The following is a 19,668-nucleotide window of genomic DNA, read 5'->3' as shown; positions in this document are numbered from 1 at the left end:
AGTGTGCCGTGGGCAAGTGACTACCTCTGAGCCTCAGTTTACTTGCATAGGGTCCCTATGCAAGTCAGGTAAGACAACGTAGAACTTAGGATGGTGCTTGGCAGATCGGTGTTAACTTAACAAAATGTTCGCTCCCCGATTCGGCCCCATCCATCCCTCCTTCCATCTCTTCTCTTGTCCACCCTTCCTCCTTTCCTTCAACCATTTGTATCCAAACCCACACGTCCGCCTGCTCTCTCACCCACCGTCCCATCTGCTCATCGGAACCCGCTTGCCGGGGGACTCCTGCTGCCTACACCAGCCCGTGGTCCTGACAGTTACGGATGGCATGGCCTTGGCAGCGCCCCCTCGCTCCCCTCCCTGGGCCAGACTCACCCCCTGCGAGTGCAGATACTCCACCGTCTTGCTGATGGTGTGCAGCACGAAACTGGCCTCCCGCTCTGAGAAGAACTTTTGCCGCAGGATCTTGTCCAGCAGCTCCCCGCCCCGCATCAGCTCCGTCACCAGGTACACATGCTTGCCATCATCGTAGACCTGCCAGGGGCCTTGCAGTCAGGCCCCACCCCCCAGAGCAGCGGACAGGGCCCCGTGGTGGCCAGCAGAACCACCTTGCCCGGGGACTGGGACGCTGGACACACGTCCTCTCTGTGCTTTAGTGGCCCTGGCAGGGGCTTCCCTCTTTGGGCCTCTGTCCTCCTTGAACTGGGGGAGCTGGTGTGGACACTGGCCCATTAAGGTCGGGAAAGTGGTCAGAAACTGCGTGTCTGGGCTGGAAGGTTCAGGGGGTCCAGCCAGACCAGAGACAGCAGGGGCCTCGTTCCCCTCCCCACGAGCCCTGGGAGGAGGACCGGGTCAGAGGGCTAGGGAATATCCTGGACAAAGTCTCCAGGCCCCCCCCTGCCCCCCCATCTCAAGGACCTGCACGCACATCCTTCAGGGTGATGATGTTGGGATGCTGTCCGTACCGCAGGAGAATCTCAATCTCTTCGGAGGGGTCCCGCTTGCTCTTATCAATGACCTGAGGCAAAGAGATAGCGCACTGCCACATTCCAAAATCCCTCCCTGCCAGCGAGTCCCCACTGCAGGGCTGACCCTTCACGCACCCACAGAGCCTCAGACACCAACCTTCCTCCTAAAAGGAAGGCGCCCTGGTGGTGCAGTGGGTTATGCATTCAGATGCCAACCGCAAGGGGAGCAGTTCGAGACCAACAGTCACAGCTCCCGTAAAGCATGACAGTCCTGGAAACCCACAGGGGGCAGTTTGCTCTGCCTATCAGGCTGCTGTGGGTCGGACTGGACTCAAGGTGCATGTCTACAGGGCGCCTGAGGCTGTTCATCCTCAGCAGAGCAGGGCAGCCTCATCCGCTAGCGCGGTGGTTGCATGTTGGGCTACTACCCGCAAGGTCAGCAGTTCCACTCTGGGGGCAGTTCTCCTGGATCTATAGCACCGCGGAGTTGGAATTAACTCGATGATAGTGCATTTGTTTTTTTTCAGTCGTGGCTTCACCAACAGCTCCCTCGCCCCTGCCCCAAGCAACATGCGGTCGGAAGGCCCACCTTGACGGCGTACTCCATGTTTGTGGCCTTGTGCACGCAGCGCTTGCACACGGAGTAGGAGCCCACACCAATCGTCTCCTTCACCACGTAGCCGTCACTGAAAACCAGGTTCTTCCCGTGGAGTTGCTGCGGGAGGCCAGGAGTTGAGACTGAGACCTGCCCCCCATAGCTGGGGGTGGGGGTGGGGGTGTGCATCTCCCAGCACTCCAGGTCTTGGCACCATGGAGACGGCCAGGGAAGAGCCAGCAGCCTGCCGCTCTCTGACTGAGAGTTGTCTGCTCCCTGTGCTGGGCAGACCCGTTGGCTCCCAGCAGCCAGGGCTGCAGTCTGTCAGAAGGGGTAGAGGTGCTGGGTCTGTGGTCCCGAGGAGCCTCTCTTGGGCTGACATTTGTCCTGGACACAGACGTCCCGGTTTGGAGAACGGACGGCAGTGTCCTGAGCTCTCCTTGCGTTGACGTAAGTACCTCACAGAGGGGCTCCCCCATGCCTTTCCCCAGAAAGTTCTGAACCCCGGCAATGGCTTCCAGAGCTTATACTCCTGCCTCTGCACTCTGGATTCCCCATAGGGGAGCGTAAGGACACAAGTTGGGGATAAGTGTGAGGTGACACAAAGCTCCTGCCACTCCCCTTCCCTCAGGGCCCTGATAGTCACCCCTGCGCCACACCTCCCGGGGGCCCTCTGACATCTCCCCAGGCCTCCCAATGGTCCTGGTTGTGTCAGGAACTTCCTATCCACGTGGCCACCTGGTCCTCAGACCCTTGTGCAGTGGGCACTACAGCTGAGGAAACAGGGGAGCGCTGGCCCCACGGTGGCGTCAGGGCTGGCACCGGAGCACGTTGTGTTCTCCGCTGTCCCACTGTGGCTCCCAGGTATTAGGGACCCCCCAGCAGCAGCGCCCCGCCCGCCTCACCTGAACCACGGAGTTCAGTGGTGCCTGTGGGGCCCGGGCCTTGCCATCGTCTTCCATCAGGCCCGTGGCCACGAAGCTGAAGCCTCGGAACAGCTGATGGGCACCAGCACTGGGGGGGATGCCCGGGGAGTCTGCAGGAGCGGGAGGGGGTGGTAGCCTGAGCACACGGGACGTCTGGAGGCCAGTCCCCTCCTGACACCCCAGAACACAACCGACTCCCACCCGGGCCTCCAGCCCAGGCCCAGCCGCTCCACCTCCCACAGGCACTGCTCGCCCGGTGTACGACTGCCCCAGCTCTGTCCTCCGCTTGGCAGCCAATGTGACGGTGTCAGGCACCAGTGCGGGCACCTTCAAACGCGCCCTTCCTCCCCTTGATAAACCCACCTCCTCGTGCCCTGGCCCCTGCTGACCTCATGCTGTGGTCCACCAGCCACAGCTCAGAGCAACGTGGCCTGGCCCCGTGCCTCACAGAGCTGCAGCGGCCACGCTGCCCGGGAGCTGTTCTCCACTGTGGCCCGGACCCCAGGAACAGGGTCTGCTTCACTCTCTCAGGCCCAAACACTGGGACAACCCAACAGAGCTCGCAGATAAAGGACTGCAGGTCAGTACTGAGCTAGCTTCCGGTCAACAGAGGTGAACATGACGAAGGGAAAGCACACTCCTGCTGAAACCCGAACTCACAGGACACGCAGGCTGGACAAGTCAGGACTCGGCCAGCTCTATTCCAGAAGCTTCTGCAGTGGCTTCCCGTGGCAAAGCCAGGAAATGAGCGGGTCAGTGCCTGTGCCCATGTTCCAGATAAGCACACTATGGCCCAGCACTCAGGATAGTCAAAGCCAAGTCCTATGCTGGTCCCTGAACTGTGGGGGGTCACCCCTGGGCTCCAGGCAGCCACTCTGCCTCCCCCGAGCCATTTACAGGGTCAGATTCCTTGGGCCGCCGAGTGTGGGTCTGAAGTGCTACGTCTTCCCAGTGGGCTGGAAGAAGCCCAGGGCAGAGGTCCTGACTTTTCTGTTGTGGCCTTACCCACCCACTGACCCCATGCCCTCACTCGGGCACAAAGAAACCCACAGAGGCCCGCAGTGGGAGAGCCTGCAGGGGGAAGCCAGGACAAACAGCTAAGTCCCTTGGAGCCTGCCCACACACGGGGCCTGCCCAAGTCTTACCAGTCCTATGTCCCTGCTCTCCCACCCCATACCAGCCCGACACAGACCACCCCAGACAAAAGACACACCCCTGGGCGTGCGGGATGTGAACTCGGTGTCAAAGTAGAAGGTGTCATCGGGCTGAGCCACAGCTGGCTTGAAGGGTGGCTTGATCTCCCGACGGTATAGCTTCTGCAAGATAGGGTGGTGCTCACGTCACCTCAGGAAGGCTCCACCACCACCTCCTCACCCACGCCCAACCCCCCTAGCTAGCCAGGAGCCCAGGTGGGAAGAGGCGATGGGTCTAGAGACAGGCTAACCATGCCAGCAGCCTGGACCACATCGCACCCTCCAGGAGGCCGGCCCTGGCCTCCAAGGCCATGCTATCACCTTTTGCTCTGCCTCCAAAGCCCTCATTAGCTGAGGCACCCCGCCCCTGGCCCAACCCTTCACAACCCCACTGAAGCCTGGCCAGCGCCCTGGAGTGGACAGCTACTCACGTTCCAGTCGATGGTGGAGTAGAAGACGTGCCGCTTAATCTCCTCTGCCCCATCAGGGCCAGAGCCTGCAAGGGTCCAGATGAGGGTTTGCCCACGGACGGGATGGGCACCGCCCTGCCTGCCAAGTTCCCAGTGGCTGGAGCCCGGAGGGAGAAAGGGATTTCCTGGCCCAACATTTGCTCAGCCATCGCCCTAAGTACTGCTGCCCATTCAGCTTTTTCTACTCTCTAGGGTCCCTTACCATCAGGCACCAATGTATGAAGGGGAAAAATAAAAGGCCCAGAGAGGTTAGGCAACTTGTCCAAGGCTGCAGAGTGAGGACGGGGGCCAGACTTGTCCTGAGCTCTCCAGGGGGCTGCCCCACCTCCCCCACAGCAAACCCGACAGGTTCACCACTGTTCTTCCCCCTTGCCCTGTCCACCAGGGACCTGAGCCCAGGAGCACCAGCAGGTCCTGAGCCCCATCCTAGCAGACCCGTCCACGCAGTTTCATTTGACGAGCACAGCCTGTGAGCTGGCATGCTCACAGCGACAAACCAGACCAAGCTCAGGTGACGTCACCATCCTAAGTGACCCTCGCTCAGAAACCCAAGCAAGGGAGGTCAGAAGGGGCATTCGCTCATTGGACAAGTACTTGGTGGGGCTTACTGCATGCCTCTGGTGGCCCAGGGGGCTAAGGGTGGGGCGGCTCACCCAAAGGCTGGCAGCACAGACCTAGCCGCAACCATGCGGTCGGAGAAAGACAGGCGGCTTTGGAAACCCTGCGCTGCCCTGCGGGGCACTATGACTCAGAGTCAACTCTGGCAGTGGGTTCTGGCAGCATTTCCTGTGTGCCAACCGGGGGACCTGGGCCTTCTGACTCCTGAGCTGACGACATCTCTCTTGTACCAGCAGCCTTGGCAGAGAAGCCGTGGAGGGGCCTCTGTCCTTGTCCCCAGGGTAGTGGGGATGACTCAGTTCCTGCTCCACCCCCTACTACACACAGCCCCCCCCCCAACAATGCCACACATGGAGCCAGAAAGCGGGGTGGTCAGCAGCATTGTCCACCCACACAAAGGACAACGGCCCCTTTCAGCCCAGACATGGCCCCACAGCCGGGGCTGCAGCTGGACCCTGCTCCCCCCGTCACCTCCCCTGGGTCGGAGCTGCTTACCGAGCCGGTTGGCAGGGTTCCGCTTGAACAGGGCCCGCAGGAGGCTCTGGGCTTCTGTGCTCAGAAACTGGGGCATGCCTAGCTTCGCCCTGCAACAGCCCCGGGGGCGCATGAGGGCTGAGCCCCACCCCAGAGGCCCCGTCTCCCCTGGGTCTCTCAGCCCAGACAAATCAACCACTAACCTCCCGGCAAAGGCTGCAGGGACGCCCCCCTCCCACAGGCCTGGCGGATGGAAAGAGGGTCTTGAGGAGCTGGGCGCTCTCACTAAAGAGGGGCCTGCACCTGAGGCGGGCACAGGGCAGGGCTGGGGCTTACTTCAGAATCAGCGTCATGGTGTCCTTCCGGTCCTTCCCCTGGAAGGGCAGGGAGCCCGTCAGCATCTCAAACTGTCGAGGACAAGGGTCCATTCAGGCTCGGGTTCCTGCTCCCCACTGCCCTGGCCTCCCTCGCCATGATGGCCCCAAGGCCACTCGGGCTCCAGTCCCAGGGCCCAGGCTGGGGTGCAAGCTCGCCCAGAGGATGACCTGGGCCCACCAGCCCGGCCACACCAGGTGGAACCAAGCTGAGGTCTTTCCAGGGGAGGCTGTGTGTGTGTGTGTGTGTGTGTGTGTGTCCGTCCAGCGTGGGTGTGAAAGGAAGGGGGAGTACCTGAGACGCCATCAGCCTCACCCCCCCACACACACACAGTACTGCTGAGCCAAGGGGGGCCAGCGGCCAGGCTGGATCCCTCAGCCCTGTGGAGATGCTCACCATCAACACCCCATAGGACCACCAGTCTGCGCTGTGGGCGTGGCCCTGGCGGTTGACGACCTCGGGGGCCATGTACTCCACAGTCCCGCAGAAGGAGTAGGCCTTCTTCTCATGGTCAATGGCCTCCTTGCTCAGGCCGAAGTCTGCAGTGGGGCAGGCCAGAGGGCACCTCTTCAGGGATCGCTGCCTCCCTCACTGCCACCCTCTCCCTCCCAGCCCCCATGGACAGCACTCAGGGGGAAGTGAGGCCCAGAGAGCTTAGGCAACATGCCAAGGCCTCACATCTAGAACCTCCCAAGTCGGGCCAGGGTGTGTGACCGCTTCCCAGTGCCTGACACAGCCTCTCGGGAGGGGGTCCCTTTACCCAAAGCTCGGCTGTATCAGGAGGCCACTCTGGGCCCCCCACCCTGGGGCCCTCGGAGGCAGGTGCCCTCTACTCACCAGTGAGCTTGATGTGACCCTCTTCATCCAGAAGGATGCTGTAGGGAGAGTGGTGGTCAGGGCCCCACCTGTGGCCCTCAGAGGTCCTGGTGACACCCGTGGGCTTGTGGGCACCCTGTACTTTGGGTTAGCCACACGTCTGATGAATGGGTGGGTGGAGCAGGGGTGGGTGGCGGCAGGCGCCTGCTGTGGGGGACTCCGAGCGCCTGAGCAACTCAAGGCATCACCAAGTGCCAGGCAGGTGCATGACCTCTCCTTCCTGCTTCGAGGAATGTGGAGCAGGTACTGCTATGGTCCCATCTGCACAGGAGCCCCGAGGCTCAGGGAGGCTACGTGAGCCCTCACGGACGAGAAAAGGCAGCGGTGGAGAAGGCAGTGCTACTGAGGTCAGCCTAACTCGGAAGCCGAGTCCATTCCCCTTTACCACCTGGCCCGGGCTCCCCAGATACACCCAGATGTTAAGAAAAACTCCCACGAGGGCCCTATCAACCCAAGGAACAAGCTCCACTGGCCTCGTCTCAGAGGCTGCACTGGATGAGCAACGTAAGGGTGAGTGGATGGTGCCTGGCACGGGACCAGGGCAACACTAGAGGTCGTGTGCCCCCACAAAGAGGAGGGGCCTGCAGCCAGTCCACCCACCCACTCAGCAGACAGACTACGGTAGGGACATCCTTGAGGAGAGCCAAGCCGCCTCCAGCAGAGGCCCCGTCCTTCAGAGGCCCAGCACCTGCCTGTGCACTCCCCTGGGAGGCCGGGGGCGCGTAGGCGCTTCACTCACTTCTCAGGCTTGAGGTCTCTGTAGATGATGCCCAGGCTGTGCAGGTGGTCCAGGCCCAGAGCCAGCTCAGCCAGGTAGAACTTCACGTCCTCCTCTGTGAACATGACCTGCAGCAGGCGGGAGGAAGCTGCAGCTGGCACCTCAGGCCCCGGCCCTGGGCACTCAGTCCACTGCCTCCTGGTCCACCTGGGGCTACAACTCCTCCTTTTTTGAGCAGGGTTTTGTAGTACGAAGTGACTAAGACACAAGTCCCTTACTGTGGAGCTATTTGGAATTACAGAAGGTGGCACTAGTCGGCCACAGTCCCACATCAGAAGACTGGCATAAACTCTTTCTCGCACACCATCCACGCCAACAAGGACTCTCGCCTTGTGTGGCTATGGCCTGATCGCCAGTATGCACTGGCAGTGCCATCCAAACAAGGCACAGAGCAGCGTATGCAGACAGACCCTTCTTTCTGTGAGAGTCGGGATTCAGGGCACACGAGATCTGTTTCTATTCGCCAAAGACACCAGCAGAGGTTAAGCAAGAAACCAAGCAAACCGCTGACTCAGGTGGAGGTAGAAGGGACTGGGCTCAGTGCAAGACTTCTCCGTGAGCAGTGTGTGTTGAATCAGGTGCATGCATTACCGTTTCAGTCAATAAAGCGACCTGGGTGGAGGGATGGACCGCACTAGCAGCAGTTCAGACCCGCCCGCTTCTCCCGGGAGAAAGATGAGGCTCTCTCTCCTACAAAGATGTATAAGCTCGGAAGTTCTGCATAGGGCCGTCATGAGTGGGAATTGACTCGATGGCAGTAGGTGTTTTTTGGTTTTATTCACACTCCCCCCCCCCACACTCTAAAGTAAAAATGTTCTCATAAGTTGGTCTGTATTAATGGTCTCCTTTTGTCCATCTGGCTCAAATCCTTTTATATTAATTCAAACCCTTTTGGTTAAGGGGACAAGAACATTGATGCTTCTAGCTTTCTGGGTGGATCTGGGCCTCCCTGAGGCACTGCGCGGGCAGCCTGGGAAAACAGCGGTGCCCGCAGGAGAGCTCCCAGTCCTCAGAGCCGGCAGCATCGCGATCCAGACTCATTTTGGGAGAACTCTCAGAGGCTCTGCCAGGCTTAGCCCCAGGGCCGGTGGTGCTTCCAGGGGGAAAGGCAGTTAGGCAGGCCTGGGTGGTCCCAGGTCCTGGCCATACTGCTGGGCAGGCCCTGGCATGGGACCTCAACCAGTCACCCCCAAACCCCCCAGCTCCTCCCTCAGGTCTGCTGCCAGTAGAAGGGTGGCTCACCTCCTTGGAGAGCCGTGTGAAGAGGTCCCCGCCACGCAGGAAGTCCAGAATGAGATAGAGCTTGCCCTCGGTCTGGAAGGCTGGGAGATTGGGAAAGGGAGGCAGTCGAGCCAACAGGACCCAGAACCTACTGCCCTGCCCCGCTCTCCTGCCCTGCCTGCTGGGAGGAGCACTATGTACTGGGAGGGCAGTAGTCTCGGGGGAGAGGGAGGCGTCGGGCGAGGGTGGGAGGAGAGGGGGGTTCGGGCGAAGGTCGGGGAAGAAGGCTGGTGGTGGCTGGGGCAGATGGGGTCCAAGGACTCACCATAGTGCAGCTTCACCACAAACGGATGATTGACGTCAGCCAGGATGTCCCTCTCCATCTTGGTCCGGACGCGATCTCGCACTGGCCAGAAGAAACAGGTGGCTGTGCTGGAGCTCTCCTGTGAGTCCAGCCGCCCGCTACACGGTGACTGGAAAGCGCCCTCCTTCCTGCTTGCTCCCCCAGGCCTTAGCCCTGCGGGCACTTCAGAAGTCTTCCTTCTCAGCCTGGTTATGGCTCTTCAGCCAGTTCTCTGCCCCCATCTCTCAGGCAGTGTCCAGGGATGGACCTCCTGCTCATCTCTCTAGCCCTCCCACCTCCCCCACCCCATCCAAGGCCATTTAGCTCCGCTGATCTAACCAGTAACCCAGGGGCCCAGCTCCTTCAGAACTGCAGGCCCCTGCAGCTCCCCTGGGGGTGCTGTACCCCACCCTTCTTCATCTGGTATCAAAGTCCCCAGGGTCCAGCATGGCAGCACATGCCCCTGGGCAACTGGCCAGGAATGGAGATCCCCTGGGTCCAATGCTGGAATTCAAGGCTCTGGATGAGCACTCTCCAGTCTTCTGTTTTGTTTTGTTCTTTAAGGACAAGAAGTCCCTGGGCAATTCTGGTCCCCAGTGGGGTTGGGGGCTATGAAATGCGCCTCCCTCTTGGACTCACTTCAGGCCTCCCCTCTTCCAGGAAGCCAGTCTTCACTCCCGAGCCTGGGTGGGGCCTCTGTGACACTTCCCTGTGTTTCCTTTTGCAGTTGACGCGGTCCAGTTTCCCCAAACTGCCTTGAGCACCCCTGCCTCTCGTTTCTGCACAGATGTTTCTCCTCCCCGGGGTGGCCTTCTTCCATGTGGGGAAAACTTCCAACTCCTAGCTCAAGCAGGTGCTCCCTCGACATCCCGACCTCTTAAGCCGGCTCTGTCTGGGTGCTCTCTACCACCCCGGCACGTGGGCCGCCTGTCCCAGTAAGGCATAACTGACTGCACCCATTCCCCTCAGCCTAGGAGACTCTTCTGGGTAGGAACCAAGTCTCATCATCTTTCTTCTGGCCTGGGGGATGACTCCCATCCCTAGCCCAGGCTGGCCCAGGGACACTAAAGTTACCATTCACCCCAGAAGGACCTTCCCAGGCCACATGACCCAGAACATACCCGAGCCTCCCAGAGCTCCCACTCTACCTGACATGTGGACACGCTGGTTTCCCTGCCCGTCAAAGGGTCAGCATGCGGCCCAGAGTTGTCTACTAATCACCCTCCGGCCGTGGAAAGTGCTCAGAAGGAGAGACTTGGCTTGTGCTCCTGCCAGTCCTCTGTGCCCCCCATCGCCACGGTCATTCCTTGACCTCACCCTCTCCTGCTGGCCCAGCTATCCCTGGGTTCCTGCCGCTTCTCTCGTAACCTTCTCCATCCTGAGCCACGAGGCCAGAGAAGTCACCCAAGATTCTACACCACGAAGAAATTGGGCTAACAGAATGCCCCCGCCCAAGCAGCATGGTGCTTCATACTTGAGCCCCGCCCCCCCACACCCCGATATGCATGTGCAAGTTGGACACAGAATAAAAAAGACTGCAGAAGACCCAGTGCATCTGAGAGGTGCTGGCAAAGACTGCTGAGAGTACCACACACTGCCGGCACACACACCCAGCACATCTGTCTTAGACGAGGCACAGGCTTAGACGCAAGGCTGGTGAGTGAGATCTGTCTCACTTACTTGGGACATGTCAGGAGAGACCAGTCCCTGGAGAAGGACACTCTACTTGGTGAAGTAGAGGGGCAGCAAGGAAGAAGGCCCTTTGACTACGTGGATGGACACAGTGGCAGCAAGGATGGGTGTGAACATAACACGGGGCAGGGCTTCCCTGGCAGGGGTCCAATCTGCTGTCTGCAGAGTAGCTCGGCATCAGAACTGACTGGACGTGCCTTAACCTCTCACCACATTGTCCAATCTGTAGGCCAAGCAAATCAGCAGAGAAGCTGGCTTCTATGAAAAGGGACATGGCATCAGGATTGGAGGAAGGCTTATTAACAACATGCAATACGCAGATGACACCGCCTTGCTGGCTGAGAGTGAGGAGGACTTGAAGCTCTTGATGATGGAGATCAAGGACTGGATCACAGCTCAATGTGAAGACCAAAATCCTCACAACTGACCAATAGGCAACGTCATGGCCAATGGAGAAAAGATTGAAGTTGTCCAGGGTTTTGTGGTGCTTGGATCCAGAATCAGTGCCAGGCAGGCAAGCAGGAAGCAGCAGGCAAGAGATCAAAAGATGTGTTTCATTAGGCAAATCCACTACACAAGACCTTTTCAGAGTACTGAAGGATGTTACTTTAGAGTGACTTTGAAGGATGTTATAGTATTAAAGGATGGTACTTGAAGGGCTGTCTTGTTCCTGACCCACGCCATGGCATTTCCCATTGCCTTATCTACAGTGAAAGTTGGATCTTGAATAAGGAAAAATGAAGAATCCATGCATTTGAATTGTGGTGCTGGAGAAGAACATTGAAAGTACCATGGACAACTGAATATTGGAAGTAAAAGGACAAACTGATCTGAGAAGAAGCAGAGCCACAGGGCTCCTTGGAGGCAAGGATGGCAGGACTTCATCTCACAGACTCTGGGTGTGCTGTCAGGAGAGTGCGGTCCCTGGAGAAGGTAAAGTGGAGGGGAAACGAAGGAGAGGTGGGCCCTGGACGAGATGGACTGCACCCAAGGGCTCCGGCACAGGAACAATTGTGAGGATGGCACAGGGCCGTGCTGGTGCTTTGGTCTGTTGTGCGTAGGGTCGCCGGGGGTCAGAGGCGACTGGAAGGCACTGAACCACCACCACCACCTCTACATAAATACATTGCATTGCCCTACTGCCATCACCAGCTCCAGCGATTGGCACTCGGCCTCTAGAGTGAGGGTAAAGATGGGGTAGAAGGGTAGGGTTCATGTCTTGTGAGGGGGGCCTCTCTTCCTATCAGGCAGGGTGGGTGGGGCAGCTGAGAACGAGCCAGTCGCTCCTCTTTCAGACCAGGTACTCCCGAGACTAGAGGAACCTGCCGTTGACCCGGGCCCCGGAGGATGAGGCATCCACCCACCCTGAGCCTCCCGGGGCCTCCCACAGGGAGGTGCTCCCCACTCACCTTTTAGGGTCGCCTTCTTCAGCACCTTCATGGCGTACAGATGCCCGTTATCGGGCCGGGTGATCTTCCGCACCAGGAAGACCTGTGAAGGCAGTGTGGGAGAAGCCCATCAGCCCTTTCCCCTGATCCCTTGAACCTCAAGATCCCAGCAGCTCCCCACCCACTGGGCCCTGCGGGGACTCCTCGCCTCCCACCTCTGACATGGTCAGGACTTCCTGCCCAGCTGCGAGCCTAGAACTCACTTTGCCGAAGGATCCCTGGCCCAGGACCTTGAGGAGCTCGAACTGGGAGGGGTCCGCCTTCTCAGAGCCAGCCTTGACGTGGTGTGTGATGGAGAACTCCTGGAGAACACCCTCATCCTGACAGAGAGACAGAGTCCAGGCAAGTCCATCCCCACCGGATCGCAGCAGACAGGGGCCCACGGGCCCATGCAGGCAGCAGCCTGACGTCGAGACCAGGGAGGCCAAATTACCAGGTGCCCCCATCCCTGTTACTCGACCTGGGCTGCGCAGACATGGGGGGTGGGATTCTCGTACTGCCCAGCCCTCGCTGAGACCCCGAGGCCGGTAGAGACCCTCCCCGTGGGGATCTCCTCCCCCAGCTGCAAAGGCTTTACGATTTACCACAATAGGAAGTAGGGTTTGTTCTTGTACAAGGGAGGTGAAGCTGAACCTTTGCTCTTGATCGAGGTGGGCAAGTGGTGGGGGGAGGTCTCTCTGGCTAGTGGGACAGGGATGAGGTGCATAGCACCCTAAGAGTTCTCTGGACTTCTCCACCAACCCAGAAGCCTCAGCTTTGGGACTCGGGATAAAGGCCAGCCTCAAGGCCCTCCTCCCAAGGTTCCCCCCGAGAGGCTCGGGCCATGGCTGGGCTGGCCTGGTGTGCCTCCCTCCAACCCATCAGCATTGCCCTTGAGTCCCGAAATGCCTCTCCACTTCCCCAGGAAACCACTCTGGGCAGGGTCCCATCAACCCACATAGCCAGACCTGGACCAAGACAGCCCACAGGCTGCTGAGGCCAAAGTGGCTCCCCAGGCACCTGCTCCCTGGCTGTGGCCCTGTGGTCCAGACACCCAAGTACACTCACCGGGTCCTGCCGGGGGTGAGAGCCAGGGCCCAGGGCAGGCAGCAAGGTCTGGCTGATCCTGCGCCGCTGCTTCCTGGACAGCCAGGGCAGCAGGGACAAAAGCCGCAGCCCGGGCAGCTTGGGATCCTGCTCCATCCACCCGGCAGGGCCAGGGCACCATGGCAGGGGCAGGCAGTGTCCAAGTCACCTAGGAGGTGGCTAGGCCCAAGGCGGATGTGCAGGGTAAGAACGGGGGCTGGGCTGATCCCAGGACCGCCAATCACTCGAGGCCTGTGGTTTCCCAGTTGCAGGCCTACACCCTCCCCAAGTTCCCTTCTTCCCCACCCCCCCCACCCCAATGGCTGAGGGCTGCCCTCTGGCCCTCCCCCAGTCTCAGGCAGGGGGTGGGGGGCTGGGGAGAGCTGCAAAGGGAAAGCCCTGTCCCAACCCAGCTGCTGAGGAGGAGATAGGCGCTCATTACAGAGGTGAAGGCAAGTGCCATCACAAGACAGGAACTCGACAGCAGAGGCACCCAGAGGCAGATAAAGAGAGACACCCAACAGGAGAGGCAGGCACCCGAAGGTGGAGGCTGATAAAGAAAGGCAGTCAGCAGTCAGGGCAGGAGAGACCCAGACCAACAGGGTTAGGACATGCACCCAACAGGCAGAGGCAGCTGGAGACTCACAGTCCACAGAAGGCAGAGAGAAACACATCCCCAACAGGTAGGCATGGCCAGGGGCAGGCACCCAACCAGCCGAGGCAGATGGGGGCAGATGCCCAACAGGTAGAGACAGATAGGAAGCCGTATCCAAGAAGCAGAGACGGGTGGGAATTCACTCTCAACAGGAGGAGGCAGATGGGGACTCGCACCCACCAGGAGGAGGGGGGACAATGACTGTACCCAACAGGCAAAGGCAGATGGAGACTTGTATCTAACAGGCACAGACAGATGTAGACATGCAACCAACTGGCAAAGGCAGATGGGGACGTATGAGGGGGCTTCTAAAAATTTGTGGAACAATGGAATGAAAAGATAATGGAATTTTCCCACGAGCTTTCTGAAGTCCCCATGTGCACACAAAAGGCAAAGAAAAAGGGCTTCCTGCCCCCAGCGGAAGTGTGCCCAAAGGCAGAAACACAGATGGGGCACGGGGCCAGGATGGAGACAAACAGGAGTCCGTCGGAGAGGCAGGTGGGGAGCACAGAGGCAGCCATAGTCAAACCGACTGTCAGATGCCCAGAGCAGATGGAATCTGACAGCCACAGACAGGGAGCCGGGTGGGGATCCCCCAGAGGGGGTCAAACTCTGGGCAGAAGGTCCCAGCTAGGGGTTCCCATTGTCTCCTGGAGAGCAGATATAACTTCGAAACCCCAGGACTCAGGAGAAGAGGCCGGCGTGCATGGCAGCCAGAGCCCTGAGGTGGCCCAGGGCTCAGAGTAGGTAGACAGGGCATCTCCTGAGTGTCCTCTCATGACCTGCATTCTGACCCCAAACATCAACAAGCACTCTCTCCATTTTCTAGAACTAGGAACAAAGGCCAAGCAGACAGTGCCTCCCCCAAGTTCAAAGCACACCAGGCTGGTACCCGAGTTCCTCCCCAGGTTCTGGGCTGGCCTCGAGTGCCGGGAAAGGGTGGGCAGGTAAGTCAGCCAGTGCCACTTCCTGTCCACCCCAGCCTGTCCCTCCCCACCCTCACACGACAGCAACCTGGGGACTTCCCACTCCGGGTGACCCTCCGAGAGCACACTTTCCCTGACAGAAGAGGGAGTTGAGGGTAGCAGCCAAGGGAAGATCCCGCTAAGTGGGCCAGTGCGGGCTGCCCCCAGGAGGGGCAGGCAGAGAGCTTGGCTCAGAGAGAGAAGATAGGGTAGGCCAAGGAAACAGCAACTACGACACGCTGAGCCCCCACCTCTTCAATCTCTGACTGAGAACACTCCCTGGAGACAGAGGCAGCCACCCGGAAACCCCAGGGGACAGAGCCACCCCCCACCCCCCCTCCCTTGCCCAGTCACAGTCACAGTGCCACACATGGCTGGAGGCAGCTCACCTCTGTGCTCACCTTTCTGGGGCGGGGGACTGAGCCTCCCTCCCCCCGGGGGAAGTCTGCCGGGGTCTGCATGGTAGGGCCCTAGCTGGTGGCCAGAGGGCCCTGTCACTACTGACTTCTGCTTTTTCAGCCTTCTCAGCCCAGAAGGCAGGGTCCCTGTCCCCCCTCCGTCTCACTTCCCCCTCTGCAGGGAGGAGGGACAGCAGATGGGTCAGGCTCCCTGTGAGGGAGGGACCCCAAAGACCCCAAGCCCATGGCTCCAAGGTAGACTCAGATATGCAGCCCACCCCCACCCCTGGCAGTGTGGAAGGGAACCAGAGGCACAGCAATTGGCAGGGCGGGGTGGTGTGTGTGTCGGCCTCCAGCTGCCCAGCCCAGGGCTTAGGGGGTCCACATCCCACAGACACTCCCTTTCTATAGCGACCCCTACCCCCGCCAATGCTAGTTCCAGATGCCCCCAAACCCCAGCCCTTACCCAGCCCCGCCCCAAGGTCCTTAAGCCTGAGCCCTGTCCTGAAGAAGCCTGCCAGCCCAAGGGCCTGGGGTGGACCATGAGCAGAAGGCCCCCGCCTGCAAGGACACTGGCTGCCCTGGAAAACCCACAGAGGATTGGAGGGAGAGGCCAGTAGGGTTGCCCAAGCCCCACCCTTTCTACGTGGCCCCACCTCCTCATTCACACCAGCACACCCACAGGAACTGACAAACGGACACACTGACACACACGCACACACTCAGGCTGCTGGTCGGAAACTATTTCCACAGACATCCCCCATGTGGAAACCCACGCCCGTGTACACAGACTTCCCCTCCCTGCTTCAGGGGGCTGCCAGGAGCAGTCTCTGATGGTGGTGCCCTGGGGGTCCTGAAAGATGTTCCCCCACACTGGGCCTCCCACTGCCAGCCCATTCCTCAGGCAGGGTCTGTTGGCCAGGGCCGCCATGGGAACAGCAGTGGGACCAGGCCCAGCAGTGGAGGAGGGGCCAGGGTGCGGCCCTTGGAAGCAGCAGAAGCTCGCCTCAGTGGCCAGCAGGGGACAGGAATGGGCAAGAGGAAGGAAGCAGTGTCACCTTAGCAGAGGGTGTCTGGAGGGGCTGGCTGTGGTGCTGGGGGCGGGGCAAGCACCAGCCCACATGCCTTTGCTCTGGGCCTCTCTCCTCCTCTATGCACTTCCTCTTTCTTGACTTCCTCCCACAGAGCAGGGGGGAGAAGCCTGGAGCCCCCAGCCTGATCCCCAGCCCCCAAGGCGCCTGCACTCTGCCAGCCATTGCCTGTCCCTAATGGACACCAACCTTCCCTTCCCAGCAGGTACCATGTGCAGGGCTCCCAGCCCTCCCCTCTCTGCTGGCACCACTGTCCCCGGATGCATTCCCCAGCATGCCTCTGGGCGGATGTGGCGGGGTCCCTACTTGTGTGGGGGCCACAGAGTAGTGAGAGTCACGGAACCTCTGACTGACTAAGCCTTCACTGCACGCAGCCATTCCCACCCACACCCCCCTGCCCCTACTCCCCTCCCGCCTGAGCCAAGGGGATTCAGCAGGGCTTGGCTTTGGTTTTAGCACTGGCGCAAGGACCCTGGGTCTTAGCCACCAGGGAGGCAGCGCCATTCCCACTTCAAAGATGACACTGAGCTCAGAAAGTGGCAGGCCCAAGGTCACGTGGCTAGAGGAGTAGCGCTAAGAACAAAGTCAAAGTCGGTCTGTACCCAAGCCCCCTCCTAGCAAGGCCAGCCGGCCTCCCCTCTGCACACCACTCACACCATCAGCCACAACTCTGACCCGGGCAGGAGCCTGACACCAGGGGTTACTGGGGCGAAGGCAGACCTCGGCCGTGTCCTGAGAAGCTTCCCCCATGGGAGCCCGTGGCTGTCCTGGCAACCCTGACTCCCAGAGACCGCCCAGCCTCGGAGCGAACGGTGCCCCACAGGATTTTCATGGCAGACAGCCAGGTCACTCTCTCGGGGCACTCTCTCTGGGTGGACTTGATCCGTCAACCTTTCAGTTAGCAGCCAAGTGTGTTAACCCCGTGCCCTGCCCAGGACCTCTCAGGAAAGGGACACACGCTGACGAAATACCCAGGTGCTGTGGGAACGAAGTACAGTCTGGGCGCGTACCAGGGAGACCCTCCAGGATGGAGCCGTTCAGTCTTGGAAAAACAGGCAGTGGGCAGGACGGAAGACCTTGAGCCTAAGGCGTGGAGCTGGGAAGCCCAGGGGAGTGCACCTCAGTTTCCTCCTCTTAAAAGTCCATGTTCTTCCCGCGGGAGGCTGCTCGTAGGAGCACATGGGACCACAGACAAAGGGGCCTTGTAAGGGGACCTTCGCCTGGTTTTGTTGGGCAGTCTTACTGCTGCAGGGTCTTCCGCTGGGCAGGCCACAGGGGCACTGGCCAGCCATGGGGCCCCAGGTGATGGGAAGGTGGGGTAGCCCTGTCCTGGCCAGCCCGAGGGAAATCCCCCCAACACCTGAGGCTCCCCAAGGTCCACAGTCAAATCCTGCCTGAGCTCAGGGCAGGGGAGCAGGAGGGATCCTGGAGGGATCAGGGTTTCATAAACAGGAAGAGAGGAGGGGGGGGGGGAGACACTCAGCTCTCAAAATAGACCTGCGGGTGCTTCAAAGGGGTCCAGCTCTGGAGACAGCAGAGGGAGGGTGCCTGGGGTGCCCAGTCCACCCTAGGAAGAGTGGGGGTGGGGGTATGCTCAGGGTGCTGAAGGCATCCGAGCAACTCTCAGCCTGGACCTGCTGTCCACGCTGTCACTGCTAGAAGCCTGCTGACCACAGCAAACATGCGTCCAGTCCCGCACTGTCCCCCCCACCACCACCACATGCCACGCAGCCTCACTTCAGCTGGCCCTGAGAGCGGGGTTCTAGTTGCCTTTGCTGAGAAGGGCAGGGAATCTGAGGCTCAGAGGGGCCAGCCTCTCACCTCAGGACTTAAGGTCACCAGACACACAGAATTTGAACTCAGGATGCTCCCCACTCCCCTCCTGGCTTCTCCCTCATCCAGACCCCACCTCCTCCTATTGCCAAGGCCATCAGTCAGGCCCCAGTAAAAGCCGGCGCTGTAGGGAAGGCAGGGTGATCTCCCCCAGCCCACCCATCTCTTCCTGCTCTGCTACTCACAGCCATGACTGTCTGTCACGGGGCCCCCACTCAGCCCCGTGTCCCGGTGTGGCCACGGGTTCCCCCTGAGAACACCTGTGCGAGCATGGCGTGCAGGTTCTGTGCCCACAGCCACATTCTTCCCACGAGCGTACACGCCAAACAGTGCTCCTATCTCCACCCTTCCCTGCAAGGCGGGGAGTTCTTGGAGGGTAGGGTGCTGCAGTTCTCCTAGGGCCCCTTCGTGCCACAGCCAAGTGCAATGAATGTCTGATGAAGCAAAGGCTGCTCGGGCGGCTGCCAGCTCCACGTCCTGTGAGGGTGACCAGGTTCCAAGCCCAGGCTGAGCGCCTGCTGGAGGTGGAAGCCCAAGATGGAGTACTGAGGACACTGGCGGTGGGACGAGAGAGCAGGTGGACAAGCAAGTGTCCTGACCTAGTGGCGCTCGGGATCCTAAGAAAAGAACCCAATGGTCCCTCTTTCCAGCTTCAGAGTGCCCTGGGCAGGGAGGGGCGGGGCCTCTGAGGTCAAGCAGACATCTGCTCAAGTCTTGACTCCTGCATCGACTGCCACGTGACCTTGAGCGCCAATGTTCTTGCCACTGCAGAGCCAGCGTTGGACTCCTAACCAGAAGGTCAGAGGTTCGAATGCACCAGCGGCTCCGAGAGAGAATGAGGAGCTGTCCCAGGAACCCCACCGAGGAGCGTCCCCAAGAGTCGGAATCAACTCGATGGCGGTGAGCTGAGCAGTGCTCTCTGGTCCAGAGGTCGGGAGCCCTGGTGGCACAGTGGTGGAGCTCTTGGCTGCTGCCACTGCACCTGCTCGGACTGGTGGTCTGCTCTCGTGAAGATGACAGCCCCCAAACCCTGCAGGGGCCGTTCTCACTGTCACGTGGGACCCCGATGAGTTTCAACTCACAGGCTCAACTGCATCTGACGGTGGCACTGGCGCCCTCTATGGCTCTTCACTCCTGTAAAGATTTAAAGTCTGGAACCCAAAGAAGGGGTTGCTCTGCTGTCCTCCAGGGTCAGCATGGACTGGATGGCAAGGGCAGGGAGAGAGAGCTCACCATAGAGCTCCTGAGAAGGGCGGGACCTGGCGAAGCTCCTCCCTTCTCTGATGTGACATTCAAGGCCCTCCCTGTCCCACCCAGCTCCAGTCTGGCCTTCCCTTCCTGAGACGGGGCCTGTGGCAAGCTTCAGGGATCTGAGACCAGTGTAGTCACCAGATTTTAACATTGGTAAAGTGGGACGCCAGCGGGATACCATTGATAAAACTCACATCCTGGCAAAATAACCACATGGCAGCCGAAAATCATACACCCTAGCTTTTCGTGCATTCTTTCCAAAAATGGGGACTTGTTTAAAACGCCGCAGGATGCGGGAAACATTGTTTAAAAGTGGGACGTCTGGTCACCTTAGTGTAGTACCTTTTCTGCTAACTAGCCAGTTCAGCTCTCAGGACGGAAGCGTGCTTACCCAGAAGCCCCCACCCCACCCCCGAGTACCAACCTCCTCTGC

General features: G+C 59.9%; 1 protein-coding gene across 2 annotated transcripts in view; it reads right to left on the bottom strand.

Annotated features, from left to right (window-relative positions):
- Positions 1-19,668, bottom strand: part of RPS6KA1 (ribosomal protein S6 kinase A1) — a 66,858-nt gene that overhangs the window by 10,647 nt on the left and 36,543 nt on the right. For both annotated transcript variants that reach the window (XM_075552796.1, XM_075552795.1), the window contains exons 3-17: positions 12,181-12,297; positions 11,939-12,020; positions 8,820-8,900; positions 8,516-8,595; positions 7,235-7,341; positions 6,457-6,494; positions 6,016-6,158; positions 5,581-5,651; positions 5,266-5,354; positions 4,114-4,178; positions 3,703-3,805; positions 2,469-2,599; positions 1,558-1,683; positions 929-1,018; positions 376-534 (exon numbers count right to left, since the gene is read on the bottom strand). In XM_075552796.1, coding sequence (XP_075408911.1) covers positions 376-534; positions 929-1,018; positions 1,558-1,683; positions 2,469-2,599; positions 3,703-3,805; positions 4,114-4,178; positions 5,266-5,354; positions 5,581-5,651; positions 6,016-6,158; positions 6,457-6,494; positions 7,235-7,341; positions 8,516-8,595; positions 8,820-8,900; positions 11,939-11,969 — 1,314 coding nt within the window. In that variant the 5' untranslated portion in view covers positions 11,970-12,020; positions 12,181-12,297. The remainder of the gene's footprint in view (positions 1-375; positions 535-928; positions 1,019-1,557; positions 1,684-2,468; positions 2,600-3,702; positions 3,806-4,113; positions 4,179-5,265; positions 5,355-5,580; positions 5,652-6,015; positions 6,159-6,456; positions 6,495-7,234; positions 7,342-8,515; positions 8,596-8,819; positions 8,901-11,938; positions 12,021-12,180; positions 12,298-19,668) is intronic.

Source organism: Tenrec ecaudatus, chromosome 1 (genome assembly GCF_050624435.1).
Source record: "Tenrec ecaudatus isolate mTenEca1 chromosome 1, mTenEca1.hap1, whole genome shotgun sequence".
In the NCBI taxonomy this organism is placed as follows: domain Eukaryota; kingdom Metazoa; phylum Chordata; class Mammalia; order Afrosoricida; family Tenrecidae; genus Tenrec; species Tenrec ecaudatus.
Note: the sequence above shows the minus strand (reverse complement) of the source record. Positions and strands in the feature narration are given on the sequence as shown.